Below are 13,662 nucleotides of genomic sequence, written 5' to 3' on the forward strand. Positions count from 1 at the left end.
ATCAAAAAAACAGGACTTGTTAAAGCCCATTGCTTGTGTGATTTTGGGCAATACAAGAAAAAAATTGTTGCTGTTGTGTTTTGGTCATCTCTGCCCCTCCGTGATAAGAATTGTAACCCTTCCCCTGTATGAGATGGCGTACCTTTACTCTGCTAGGCTGGTACAAGCAGCGCGGCCTTGTGCCTAGAGAGCAGGAGTGTGAAGCACAAGGCTGCCACTTCAAGGTCCACAGCTAATTTTATGTGTATGTACGTGTGTGTGTGTGTGTAAATGTGTATAGCCATTTGTCCTTCATGTCTTCAAACTGAACTATAAAATACTGGGATAAAGTTGATTGTAAGAGGCACTTTATAAAGTATTTTATTCATTAACAGAAATAAAAAAACAGGTCTACATTGACATCAATGGTTTACATTTTTATTCCAAAACTCTTATTAGGTTTGGCTGATACATACAAAACCTTTCCATGGTAAGCAAAAGCAAAATGAAACAAGCAGAACAACAAAATAAAAGAGCATAAGAGATGAAAGGTAAATGCAATTATCTCTAAGCTTGTACAAAGCACTGTAAGGCTATATGCTAAAAACATACCAAATTCAATTACATAAGAAATATTGAACTGTTAAAATATCATTTACTGCTTCGTACCTGCACTCTGTGCTCTGAGCTCATGGCTGGGCGGTGGGCAGCATAGTTTATACTTTAAGGCAACAAACATTGCAAGTTGTCACTTGGGTTTCACCTTAGAGTAGTGTGTACATAATGTATGTATGTATGTATGTATGTATATATATATATATATATATATATATATATATATAGTGTGCATGTATGTATCTATATATATATATATATATATATATATATATATATATAATATGTGTATATATACACACACACACACACACAGGGGTGGGCAAAAGTAGGTTTACAATTGTGAGCACGCAAAATACACAGTTTATTCTTGTAATAGTATTTATTTATTTGTTGTCGTTGTCTTATTATTATTATTGGTTATTAATAAGTAGACTGCAAGAATGTGTAAATAATGAAGGCCAGCAACTGGAGCATTTACAAGATTGTACCCACGTTCACTGTGCCATTCCTTTGAGTTAATAAACTTAATAAAGCTATTGTAATACTCATAACCTGCATGTCTTTGTCCATATGAACTACTGTAAACCTACTTTTGCCCACTGCTGTGCAGTATATATTTTCATATATGATAGATGGTTAAGTAGAAATAATGCAGAGGTCTCTCTCACATACACACGTCTCGTATGAAAGTATATAAGTAATATTTTAAGATCCACTGTTTAACGGAAGCGTTTACAAGCTGCCACAACTCAAGACGTTCTTTATTTTGGGCCCGAGCACGCGGCAGTGAACGGTGCTCAAGTGAGGTGTAAATGTCGCGCTTCTGAAAGGCACAGGGTGCAGCTGCTCCTGCGAGTTACAAACACTCTCTACTGCCTTATGTGTTTCCTCACCAACCAATTTTCACATCACGTGATGAAGAAGAAATAAACATGAAACGGCTCTTAAAGGCAGCCCAGTGTTTTGTTACGCCTTTCTATGGTTCCCAGACTAGCGGTGCTGGCCAGGCTCACTGTTCTGGGCACGGCCCCCCAGTACGCTAGTTAGCGCTCCACCATTTGAAGCCTTTGAGGCTGCTGGTTGCTTTTAGTGCCCCTGAGCATTTGGCAGTGCCACAGTGCAGATTTCAAAATGCAAGTCACCTTAGCTCAGACTGAGGCGTCTGCGAGGGGCTTACAACACGGGTGTCGGCAGTGACTCCTGGTGCGCGTGAGTGTGCCAGGCCACTAAAGTGAAGTCTGATTCTAAGCATTTTGTCAAATCTTAGCAAAATGAAGCCATTCATCCTAGATTTTGAACAGTGGTCCACTACACTTCTGACATTTGTTCAAAAGAAATATTAAATGGCCTTTGCAAAACTTTATTGACATAAAAAATATGTACTTCTCAATAACCAGCAAGAAATACCTGCCTACAGTATCTGTCTTCACTAACACTTTTATGACAAAAGCCCAAGATGACAACACATTTACATTCTGAACATCGCAGGATCTCTTGTGCTTCTTTACTGACAGACAAAGTTTTACTATGTTGCCTTTTTTGCATTACGTAAAAATTTTGAAGTAACAGTTAGAAAACTCTACAAAAATATTCTTCACTGATTTATTATTTCATGCCAACAATTCTCTCAATTATCTTAGATACTAAAAAAAAGTTGCATTATTTGTTTAATAAAAATATTTTCTTAATGATGAGAGTGTGCAAAGCTTACTGAGCTAAAGGATCCCACTTTCAGTGTAAGTCAAATTTAAGAAGACACTTTTTGATTTTTGTTTCTTTTGGCTGCACTGGTTAGAGGCGCTCAGACCCCAAGCCTGGCGCTATGCATCTCGCTGTTTTCTTGTCCTCTCCGGCTCCTCCAGTTGCTCACCACACTCCGTGGACTTACATTTTAGGCTGAGCAGCGTCTGAGGCTGAGTGCTCATGTGCGGGGCGTCCAGGGTTGGACCCTGCCTGGTGCCTTGTGTGTATCCCACAATGCTGCGCTTCAGATGATAACGTACAACACAGGACGATTCAAGTTGTTTCCTGTACGTCTCTCTTCTATAGCATGACATTTCTGTTATGTTCAGTCTGAATCAGTCACTTTAAATCACTTGGCGTCCAGAGAGTGTACGGTTATAGTCGAGACCACCTGCTCATTCTGTTATCGCCGAAGGCCCGCTAAAGCACTTTGACTCGAGGCCTGGCACTCGGTGAGATGGCCTCAAGGTCGCCTCTGACTTTGTCCATTTAGCTTAAGGGGCACACAGTTCAGCGATGCACGTGCCTGCCACTGACTGCAGCCTCCTGTAATCACTGAGGTCATTAAACATTTATATTCTCTATCTGTGCTGTCACAGGAAGCAGTGCAGATGGACTGTCAGCACCCTGCAGCTTTAATGCACATCAGGCCATTTCTGAGGAGCTCTGTAGATTGCTGTGTGTTAAAAGGAAAATAGCAACAATGAGAGAAGAGGCTCTTGTTGATATGCAGGCCTTTTAATGTACTTTCCTGATAGGTCGATTGCCTAGAGGTGCTGATTTGATGGGCGCTGCCCACTACAACACTGTGATTGGGTGTTCTGTAAATGAATGAATGCTGGGTCAGCACAGACGTGAGCCCCGGGCGGTTAGTCTCTGCCAGAGCTTACAGGGGCTGGAGCAACAAGCAGAGGTGAGACACGGTGACAATGATGTGTGGCTAGCAGGCAGGACTGACAGTACCGGTGCCAAGGATCCCTGCGGCCTACTGGCTGATGGTATTGCATTATTTGGTGTTTAATAAACACTCAGATCTTTTTTTTTTTTGCTTTTAATATTGAACAGTTCTGTATTAGAGGTGCAGCTAACATACAGTCACCCAAGATGGACTGGCACCCTGTCCAGGGTTTGTTCCTGCCTTGCACCCTGTGCTAGTGAGGATTGCCACCCATAACTCTGTTCAGGAGTAAGTCGCTTAGTCAATGTCTGACTAATTTACGGTATCTGAATTTGATCTACAGTTTGTCATCACAGCAAAAGGAGGAGGACCAGCCTTGGACAAGGCACATGAACAGGACAGTTTAATGCAGTGTACCCAGCATGCTCTTCTATCTGATAATGGAGGAAAGCTGAAGCTTCCTGAGAGAAATGGCAAACTCAAAACAGTTTCAATGTCAAACGCTCACACAAAGGATGTTGATGAAATAATGGAACCATTCCAAAACTTTAAACATGACATCCTTAAGCCCTTTTAATTCAATTTATAGTCACTAAGGAGCCAAAGCCTGCCCTGGCAGAACAGGGCAAAAGACAGAAAGTAGCTCCGGTTGGCATATAAATCTGTCAAAGGGCCCATTCTTGTAGCCGGCCACACATTCGCACTCAGACTGGGCCAACTCAGAGTCGCTGATATGAGTGATTTTCGGATGGTACAAAGATGTTTCACTCAATGCTGCGCATGCATGATGGTAAAACAGAACAACAGTAATGATTGGTTGGTAATTGCACAGAAATACAAATTTCAAACTGCCCGATTTTTTCATGTGCAGTTACGTTAAAAATTTTAGACAAAGTCCAAAACATGAACTATTTCAACAGTCACCAGAATAGCAACTGTGTAGAAAAATGCAGCTCGCCTCTGAAGTCTGCCAAGCACAGATGGCGCTTATGCTAAGACTTATTAATGCATGGAAAAAATGGGAATCCTTCCTCTTCAGTTGAATGCAGACATTTGGTTGTTATATTTAGTATTTTACGCGGTTATACAATTTTATGAATGTTCTATATATAAAACACACCCACACATACATTCTGTATATAAAAATCATTTTGTATATTCATCAATTGAGGCATATTTGCCAGTAGGCAGATTCAGAACTGTTTATAAAAAGTGTTAGTTTATATGCATAAGCCTTTATATAAAAAGTAGAATATTAGTAGTAATATTAGAAAAATGCCTTTAAAATACCAAACCTGTTCTTTAGCTATAATGTAGCCAATAGACATGTCTGAATTGTACACAAATCGAGAAATCAGATAATGCTAATCTATCAAGTAATCAAAAGCATATCTACAAGTAACACATTTACTAAGAAGAGATTGTTGCTTTGTTACCTTGTAGCTCGAGAACTTCATCGGATCATCTCAAATTTCAAATGCCCATCGCTGACGTGAAGACCCGAGGCCAGGCTAACCTTTTGTTGTAAGTGACTCCTGATGTAAGTGAGAGGGTCCTTAACGCAGGGTGTGGTAGAGTCAGATGTGTGCTGGGTTCGAAGTCTGAGTGTTAATGTTAAGTGCTCACATTCATCCTTAACCTTAACTGTTCACTCGAAACCCTAACCATGCTAACCCCTAACCTAAACTTCCACCATAGAACTACTGTGATTAAACTGGGCTGATTCTCTGCAAATATATACAGTATATAAGAAATTCTAGGAGTTGTCTGTCTGTCATGCAAAGACTGTCGAACCACTGGGCCTTTAATCTTTAGCTTGGTCTTAATCAAATGCTTATGATGTGATGCACATAATATGACCCAAGAGTTGGAGGTCTGTGTCACCTCATCAACTAAATTGGGCTTCAGGTCCTTCTCACGGTAGGCGGTGCTGCAGCTACGTGTCCTGACTGTGTTGACATCTGCTGACATCCAAGCATATTGCACAGACTGAATTGAACATTTTTAGTGCAGACACAATTCATAAACTCTCAGCACATCACTGACTAAAGAACTGGAGGTGTGGGCTTCCTCCACCATGTTGTTGGACTTGGGGTCCTTTTTACAGTTAGTTGTAGCGCAGAGGGCATCTGATGAGAGTGAAGCACATTCTAAATTCTAACTGATCACACACACTGCTAGGGCACGAGAAAGGTGCCAGCACCCTCGTCAGAGTGACCTGAGGTGCTGTGTTTCGTGAGAGGCGCATGAACCACCTTTCTTCGAGGGCTGGAGGTCCAAGTGTTTCCTAGTACTTGATACTGTATGGCAGTGGAGATGGTACTTCACTTGTATTGCGACGAATAAATAAACAAGAATATGATTAAATAAATTAACACGTAGTGTCATGGCTTTCATATGCTATAACTCGGCCATCTTGCAGCGAGGCGAGGATTACTGGATATGGGCGGGGTGAGACATCTGGACCCGCCCACATCCATCTCCACTCCATAACGCCCACTGTTGTAGTTGGATCGTCTGCACACCAAGACAGGCTGTACTGTACATTTGTGTTCAACGTGAACCTTGGCAGAAGGGCTGCATTTGGTATTGAAGAACTCCTTCTTATTCTCGACTATACATACAGTTATTGTTCCAAAAGATTCTGGGATGGGTTTAATCAGTAAATAATGAAATAATGCCACAGTTTATTTCTGAGTCAGGGGAAAATCTATAAATATTAGCACCGAGAATGATTTCAACTTTGGAACTTTTGAGAGTTACGGCATGAAATTTTCAGTTGTTCACACCATCGTCTTGTCACCAGTAATATGGCACCTTCATACATTGATCACTTTTGTACTAGAGAGTCTCCTGCTACTCTCTTTTAAATTATTTATTGTGGTTCAGGAGTTGTCTTTTATTTGCTGTACAGACACCAGAACAGTCGAGCGATTCTTTCATCCTACTAGCAATGGCAGAAGCAAAAACAAAAAAAGTATATTCTTGTCATTAAAAAAAGTCTGCTTTTTCTTTGCATTAGTTGAGCCAAGTGTCAAAAAGAAAGCTACATTATGCAGAGGCAAACCCAGAAATATGTGATGTGAGTCTTAGATGTGTTTAGTAGAAAACTACAAAGTGCAAGACGAGTTAGAACAAAAACAAAAAGGTCCCCACTTGTCATCTGTGGTTTGGTTTTCGGCTGTTGGCGATCAATCAGTTACATTTGTAATTAGTAGTAGTAAAAAGATAAAAAATATAGATGGTTGCAGTCTTCATACACTCTTAATCTCATTCAATTTCAAATTAATAACATTGTCCATAGGAGCTGGTGATTTTTTTTTTTCCCATTCCTGAAAAGAAGGAAATTATTTGGATCCATTTTGACCTTAAAATGTTTTATTGGAGGAGAAGAAAGTTCCACTTTACTGAATCCTGCTTGAGAATTCACAAAGTGCGGAAGCGGTCTGGGTCACTGAATATTGCATTATGCAAAGGGCACCTAGGCTTTTCCTGCATTACACGTGCAGCACATTTAGATCTTGGATTGTTCTGCCGTCACACCACGCTAAGTGAGGAAGGTGAAACCACAAACCGTGAAGCCTACACTTTTAGCTGTTGCTCAGCAGGAAGGCCCAGCTGAAAGCCTACATAGAAAACCTGGTACCGGTCCTTCCACATCACGAAACAGGAAATTAGACAGACGAGAGCAAGGGTCAGGTTCAAGATGATTTGGAGAAGGAAGTAAAGTTTGAGAGAACTTGTGATATCGCTGCAGTCCTGCACGCCCATGTAGACAAAGCTCCTGGCAATGGGGTCCTCGGGATTCAGTTTACAGACGCATGTGTCCTCCATGGTGCACGTGTAGTTGTTGATTTGCATGTAGTGATGACAGGTAAAGGCTACGGCCAGGACACAAACGACCAGTCCGAGGGCACACAGCAAGAAGTATGCCAGCTGGAAAAAAAAAAAGAGAAGAGAGATGCATTTTACCATTTCACTTCCTTCACCTAGAGTCACTGTGTTTCATTTTTATGCAACTGTGCTCAAGTGCACTGTACAGTTATTAACAATAAAAGTAATTCACACAACAGCCTTGATGTGTTAGTTTAGTTCATCCTAAATCAGCACCGAATGCTGAGGCACGAGGGGAGTGGGATTAGAGCACCAGCCTGATGATGCAGCTTGATATTTTAACTCAAGCTCCACTTCAGATCTGCAGATGTGAGCGGTTTATGGTGCAGTGGCTCTGGACTTCACACCATGAGGTAGTCAGTTCAGCCCTCGCCTCTAAAACACCGTGTGACTCGGAGCAAATCACTTAAACGACTGTAAGAAACATACATAAGCAATTGCACTGTAGCTCGGCAGTTATCTTGGGATGATGGTCAGAAGCTATGAACATCCATCCATTATCCAACCCGCTATATCGTAACTACAGAGTCACGGGGGTCTGCTGGAGCCAATCCCAGCCAACACAGGGTGCAAGGCAGGAAACAAACCCCAGGCAGGGCGCCAGCCCACCACATGGCACACACACACACACACACCAAGCACACACTAGCGACAATTTAGGATCGCCAATGCACATAACCTGCATGTCGACCACCCAGAAGAAACCCACGCAGACACGGGGAGAACATGCAAACTCCACGCAGGGAGGACCCGGGAAGCGAACCCAGGTCTCCTTACTGCGAGGCTGCCCAGCTATGAAAATAAATGAAAGCAAATAAATTGAGTGTGAATGTGCAATGTCGGTGATCTGAAACCAAGGCATAGTTTGAGACGTGACCATTAGTGCTTAGCTCTAATGGGCAGCGGTGTGTGATGTGTAACCTCTTGAAGCTTCTCTTTGAAAGGAGCATTATTAAGTGTGCAAGAGAAAAATGTACTTGAAACTTCCTGTCTGTTTATCTAGGACATCTTGACATTTATACTGGTATATTTAAGTTAGAAAAGATAATCGTATAACATTTCAGTTTATGTGCCATTCTCTGATAACAGTTTAACTCAGGAGTCTTATTTCTCTTAACCAGGTATTCACCCATGACTCTTAATGATTAACTATGGTGGGACTTTACAGTGCGGCAACACGCTGTACCAGTGCATGCTCCCAACCAACAGAGCATAGTACTAAATGTTGAGGTGTGTTTCTGGACCATACCATTTATTTGATTGGTGTGTTGAAAATGCTTCATATTCATTATGTGCGAATGAACCTGGCTGATTAAAGAAGGTTCTCTGTTGGATTTCTTCAGTCTGTCATGCTGCGTCAACAAGAGCATGTGGGGCTCCACCTGTAGGAGTCTATTCTTGGAGTTTACCTATAACAATGACTCAATAATCTTCCTTATTGAATATTTTAAAGGAATACTCCACCTCAGAATGTTTTTTTTTTAAACGTTACTTACTCCATGTGTTTTGTAGTGATAGTATAAGAAAAATTTGGAATCTCATGTTTTCATGCAGAATTGAGCTAGAAAAGTTTATGCTTTAATGGAAGTGGGCAGTGGCTGACGCTGGACAACAGCAAATAATATCAAAACATCCATGAAACAATTTCACATTACTCATGTCCCGTGATCCATGCCAAGTCACCAATTTGCAAAATGCATTCATTTTTTGTTAACATTTTGTCAAATTGATTCTTCTGGTAAAACGAAAGTAGCCCAAATCCAGGAAGTCCTTTCACTTGAGGTTGCCCTTTTAAACTGACTGAAGACCCGCTTCTACCCCTGATACCACTAGCCAAGAGTCCAGTCTTCAAAAAAAGCATTTTGTATGTTTTGAATATACGACTGGACAATTTGACATGGACCATGCGACTTCAGGAGCATGAGATGTTTTCATGGACGTTTTGATTTTGTTTACTGTTGTCCAGTGCTGGTCACTGACAGCTTCCATCAAAGTATAAATTTTGGTAGATTTGTTCTGCATGAAAACATGAGATTCAAATTTTTTTCTCGAGCATCACTACTTATCTTGGGTATGATGTTAAACTGCATCTGGCCCTGCAAGCGCTCCTCCAGCTTGCTGGGAAATCATGGATTGACACTCCAGCCACCGCAGCTCTGAGATGACAGACAGGACTCCTTTCTGCTCTCCATGGGAGTAGCTCTGCTGCATAGAAAGGCTGCTCACATTATGAAGGGGAGAGGAATTGAGAGCCTCATCCTCGCAAGAGTCAAAACTGTCAGAGAGCCAATTGGGGATCAGAAATGTTGTGGTGCTGAGGCATCACCTGTTGCATGGCAGCACTCGGGTCCCAATTTGAGGTGGCACATCCGGGTAGGCACGTAGAACCGCTTGTCTATCCGGCTACCGGAGGGTGGGACTGAACAGCATGTCTGCCTGGGGGTCACCAACCAGGATCCCGAGCTGTTTTGTCATGTGGTGTTCTGTACCAGTGCGTTCTCCCCAACCTCACCTCACCTGACCTGAACTGCATCACTCCAAACCATATGGGGTAAATAACATTTACAAAAGTATAATTTTGGGTGGAGTATTCCTTTAAAGGTTGGAAGAATATACAAGGTCGGACCCAGTCCTGGATAGGACACCAGTCCACCCTACGTGATGAGCACATTACAGTGCACACTGTTTATCTTGTCTTTACCGACATATCTGTAGACAAAATAGATAACTGAGATTATATGAATTTCTGAGTCCAAGCAGTTTGATGTATAAATCTGATTCTCTCCGTGCTAATGTGTTGCAGATCTCATTTGTTTTCTGCTAAATTACAAACTATTGGCACCATCAGCACCAACAACCTGACAGACGTCTGCTAAGCAGCTTTCCTGTTTCATTTCTATGTTCTTGAAAGTCTGCAGTAGGCGCAGTTGCAGCTCCCAACATGGAACCTGTGCTGATGGAAATGTCTTTGATGAGGCCTTAGCGGTGTCTTTAAACATCATCTTTGGTTGCTCATGCTGTTTTGTTTTGTGCAAGATGAATAGTGCAAGCACTTGTTGCAGTCTGTGCTGGTAAGAGTTTTCAGGGTGACTTTGAAACATCGATCCATAGCTAAGTGCTGGTGTAGGCGAATAGCAGGTGGACTGCAAGAAGTGAACGTCATGTTATGTAATAAACAATTCAGGGAAAAAATCAAATAAAAGGAGCAAATAAAAATGTGGTAATAACAGAACTCCTGGCACATTAATTCCTTTTTTAGTATATCTTTCATCTGCTTAGCATACCCTTCACTTTGTGCTTGACGTGATCCTTGTACTGTACATGTGGCTGGTAGTGAATCTGCACCTGAGACTTGTTTTTGCCCCAAGTGCTTTGTAATGTAAGTAGAGAAGACCCTTAAGAAAGGAAGTTGAATATGGTGAATTTGCCTTACAGCGAGGCCATTCCACCCTCTTTGTTTATGACAGCATTGGCTAAAGTTTAAATACCGTCCACATTCTCATTATGTATAACTCCTTTAATGTTGTCTGCAGTAACTGAATGTAGTTTTACTTCAACTGTTTTTAGACCTGAGAGCAAACTGACTCTCTGGCTGTTTACAGGACCTCTTCTTATCCATTAGGAGTTGCCACTAACTTGCTGGTGAATGGCAGACATGGAGGTACATCTGTGAGCTTCAGGCAAGAAAGGCCAATTCAATAACAATAAATATTCAATAACAACAAGCTCTTGTGACAGAAGTGATAAGATATACAGACATATCATGTGTACCGAAAAGCAAAATATCTCAACTAACCCAACAATGTAACACCATTGTGAGCAGCACAATCATTTAATCTGCATGTCTGGAACCGAAAAGGCTCTCTCAAGCATCCCACACAGTAAGAAATTTCACATTTTCTAGCTTACGTTTAGGGAAAAAAAAATCATACTGTTCTTGCCAAAACTTTTTGAAAACTAAATAAAATAAAGTTGTTGCTGGAATGTCTGTGATGCTAAAAAATATAACTTTCAGAAACCGAAACAATTGGTAAAAACTGTAAAACGCCTGATCTAGCACCATTTGGAACACGTGGCATTTCACGCGGTGTTACTCCTCAACCCTCAAATTCACAAACGTAGATCACATTTGCCATGAAATTGTTTGGCTCTGAGCCTTGACGCTAGTCAGTTAGTTCAATTTCAGGAATGCTGCAGAATAACATTTAGATAGATAGATAGATAGATAGATAGATAGATAGATAGATACTTTATTAATCCCAAGGGGAAATTCACATAATCCAGCAGCAGTATACTGATACAAAGAAACAATATTAAATTAAAGAGTAATAAAAATGCAAAAAGCAGACAATAATGTTGTATAATGTTAACGTTTACCCCTCCGGGTGGAATTGAACAGTCGCATAGTGTGGAGGAGGAACGATCTCCTCAGTCTGTCAGTGGAGCAGGACGGTGACAGCAGTCTGTCTCTGAAGCTGCTCCTCTGCCTGGAGATGACACTGTTCAGTGGATTCTCCATAATTCATTTTTCAACAGCGGTGATTTTTAGGCTATAGTAGGTCTCATTAACAAAGTTGTAAATAAAAATTAAAAAAGAAAATGAATCAAGCACCAAATAATGAGTAAGCTATACTTCATTATAGAAGCTAAATATTTTGTTGTTGGCTTAAGACTCAGTTTTAGTCATAATAAAGACAGTGTTGCATTGTATGTGTGATTTTATGTACTGTAAATTAAAACTTGGGTTAACTCAGCAAAATAGAATCCAAGAGGAAAACAAAACCTAATACAAGAATTTTTGACCAAATGTAGCACAGTTTTGGGTAGATAAATAATCAAAATACTGTACAATCAGAATCAACAGAATTCTGTGGGTGGAAAATTAAAAACCATACCAAGCCCAGCAAGCCAATGCTGTTAAAATAAAAAAAAAATGGTAATATTCTCCTAATTTAGGTTTAAATCCCACTTGCATACCCATTATAAGCACACATGTACTGTACTATCCATCCATCCATCAGTTTTGTAATTCCAGAGCCAGGGTCATGGAGAAGCTGGGGCTCATACCAGCAAACCCCTGGACAGGGTGTCAGTCCATGGCTGGGTTGTGATGCCCCAGTTGCCCGCAGCCCTGGCATTACCCCTTTCCCAAGACACCAGTAGTCCCGACAGAGAATGGATGAGTGCAGTGAGGACTCAAACAACAAACTGGTGTAGAAAGTGCTCAGTGCATTTCACTCCAACAAAGCAGTGTCCGAAAAATAATTCAATAATCCATAAAACGTAGCGCTCATTGTGGGAGTAAAGATCAATCAACCATTCAATCAATCAATAAATATATCTAACAGAAAGTAAAAACTGGAATAAAATCACAGACTTAAAAGTGGAATACTTCCTTTCTTCTACATATATATTCCTCAGACTCAGTGTGTCTTTCTTTCCTGTCTCTACCCTATTCATCCATCGGGTTGTCTCAGTGGCGTCAGGACACCTGCAAGCCCAGTGATCCATTAAAAGGCTTTTGTCCCAGCCACATCAGCTTGTCACCACTGGGACAAACCAAACCCAACATCACAGGCATCCATAGGATGATCCACAATGCCACCAGCTGCTCCTGCTCCCTAAATGCTCAACAGGACTGACCCAGCATGGAGTGCCATTCCCCTCAGTCACAGTGGGCCTCCTGTCCACAGCACCACCTCAAACTCTCACTTACACTTCTGGTTTCTTCTCAACTGTCTCCCTTGATTTGCTCCCCCAAATCAATCAATCAATCAATCAATCAATCAATCAATCTATCTATCTATCTACTGTATCTATCTATCTATCTATCTATCTATCTATCTATCTATCTCCCCTACTCAGACTCTTCATACCTTTGTGGGTCAAGGTGCTTTTGCTAAGACCCATCGAGTATCAATGGGGAATGCCGGGGTTGACTGCACGTTGACCCCCATTAAGCACTCCGGGGCCACACAGCTTCTCGCTGGCAAGCACCCACATCCACCAAGTCTGAGCCACATTGCGTTTATTAAAAAATCTTACACCACCATGCACCCCAACTCACTTCACAACAAAGGCTTTATGTTATGTTGTGTTGTCTTATGCTATATGTTGTTATTATGGTATGTATAATATTGAACTATCCACTTCAGGCCTACCTGATTTCAGTACCTTGAACACACACCATCAGACGCAAGCACGAGGCAGAAACAGTTTTTGTGAAACTTTATGGGACACTAGAGTAACAGAGAGAAACCTTGGAGGATTGGCTGGATATCTCAAGACCTCCAGGTGAGTATGTTATAAGATAAGCACTCTCAACAAGTAATTTGAGAGCAAATTGCTTCTCTTGGGGAAAAAGAAAAGAGGATGAAAGATAATGGAGTTCTGTCTGGGTTTCATCAAATCTCCAGCCCTCTAGGTGGCCACATATAGTGCTGGACAGGCAGTTTTTCCCATTTCCGAGATCAGGTGGCAGGAGGACAGCGTTGGAGACAGAGTCCTGGTAAAGCTCTTTAAGGTGTCAA

The 13,662-nt window shown here is 41.4% G+C and overlaps 1 protein-coding gene across 1 annotated transcript in view; it reads right to left on the reverse strand.

Moving 5' to 3' along the window:
* Nucleotides 1-3,375: 3,375 nt before the first annotated feature.
* sspn (sarcospan (Kras oncogene-associated gene)) overlaps nt 3,376-13,662 on the reverse strand; it is a 55,807-nt gene continuing 45,520 nt past the window's right edge. Inside the window, exon 3 of the mRNA XM_039761553.1 lies at nt 3,376-7,174. Within this exon, the coding sequence (XP_039617487.1) occupies nt 6,821-7,174 (354 nt within the window). The 3' untranslated portion in view covers nt 3,376-6,820. The remainder of the gene's footprint in view (nt 7,175-13,662) is intronic.

Source organism: Polypterus senegalus, chromosome 8 (assembly GCF_016835505.1).
Source record: "Polypterus senegalus isolate Bchr_013 chromosome 8, ASM1683550v1, whole genome shotgun sequence".
NCBI lineage: Eukaryota > Metazoa > Chordata > Cladistia > Polypteriformes > Polypteridae > Polypterus > Polypterus senegalus.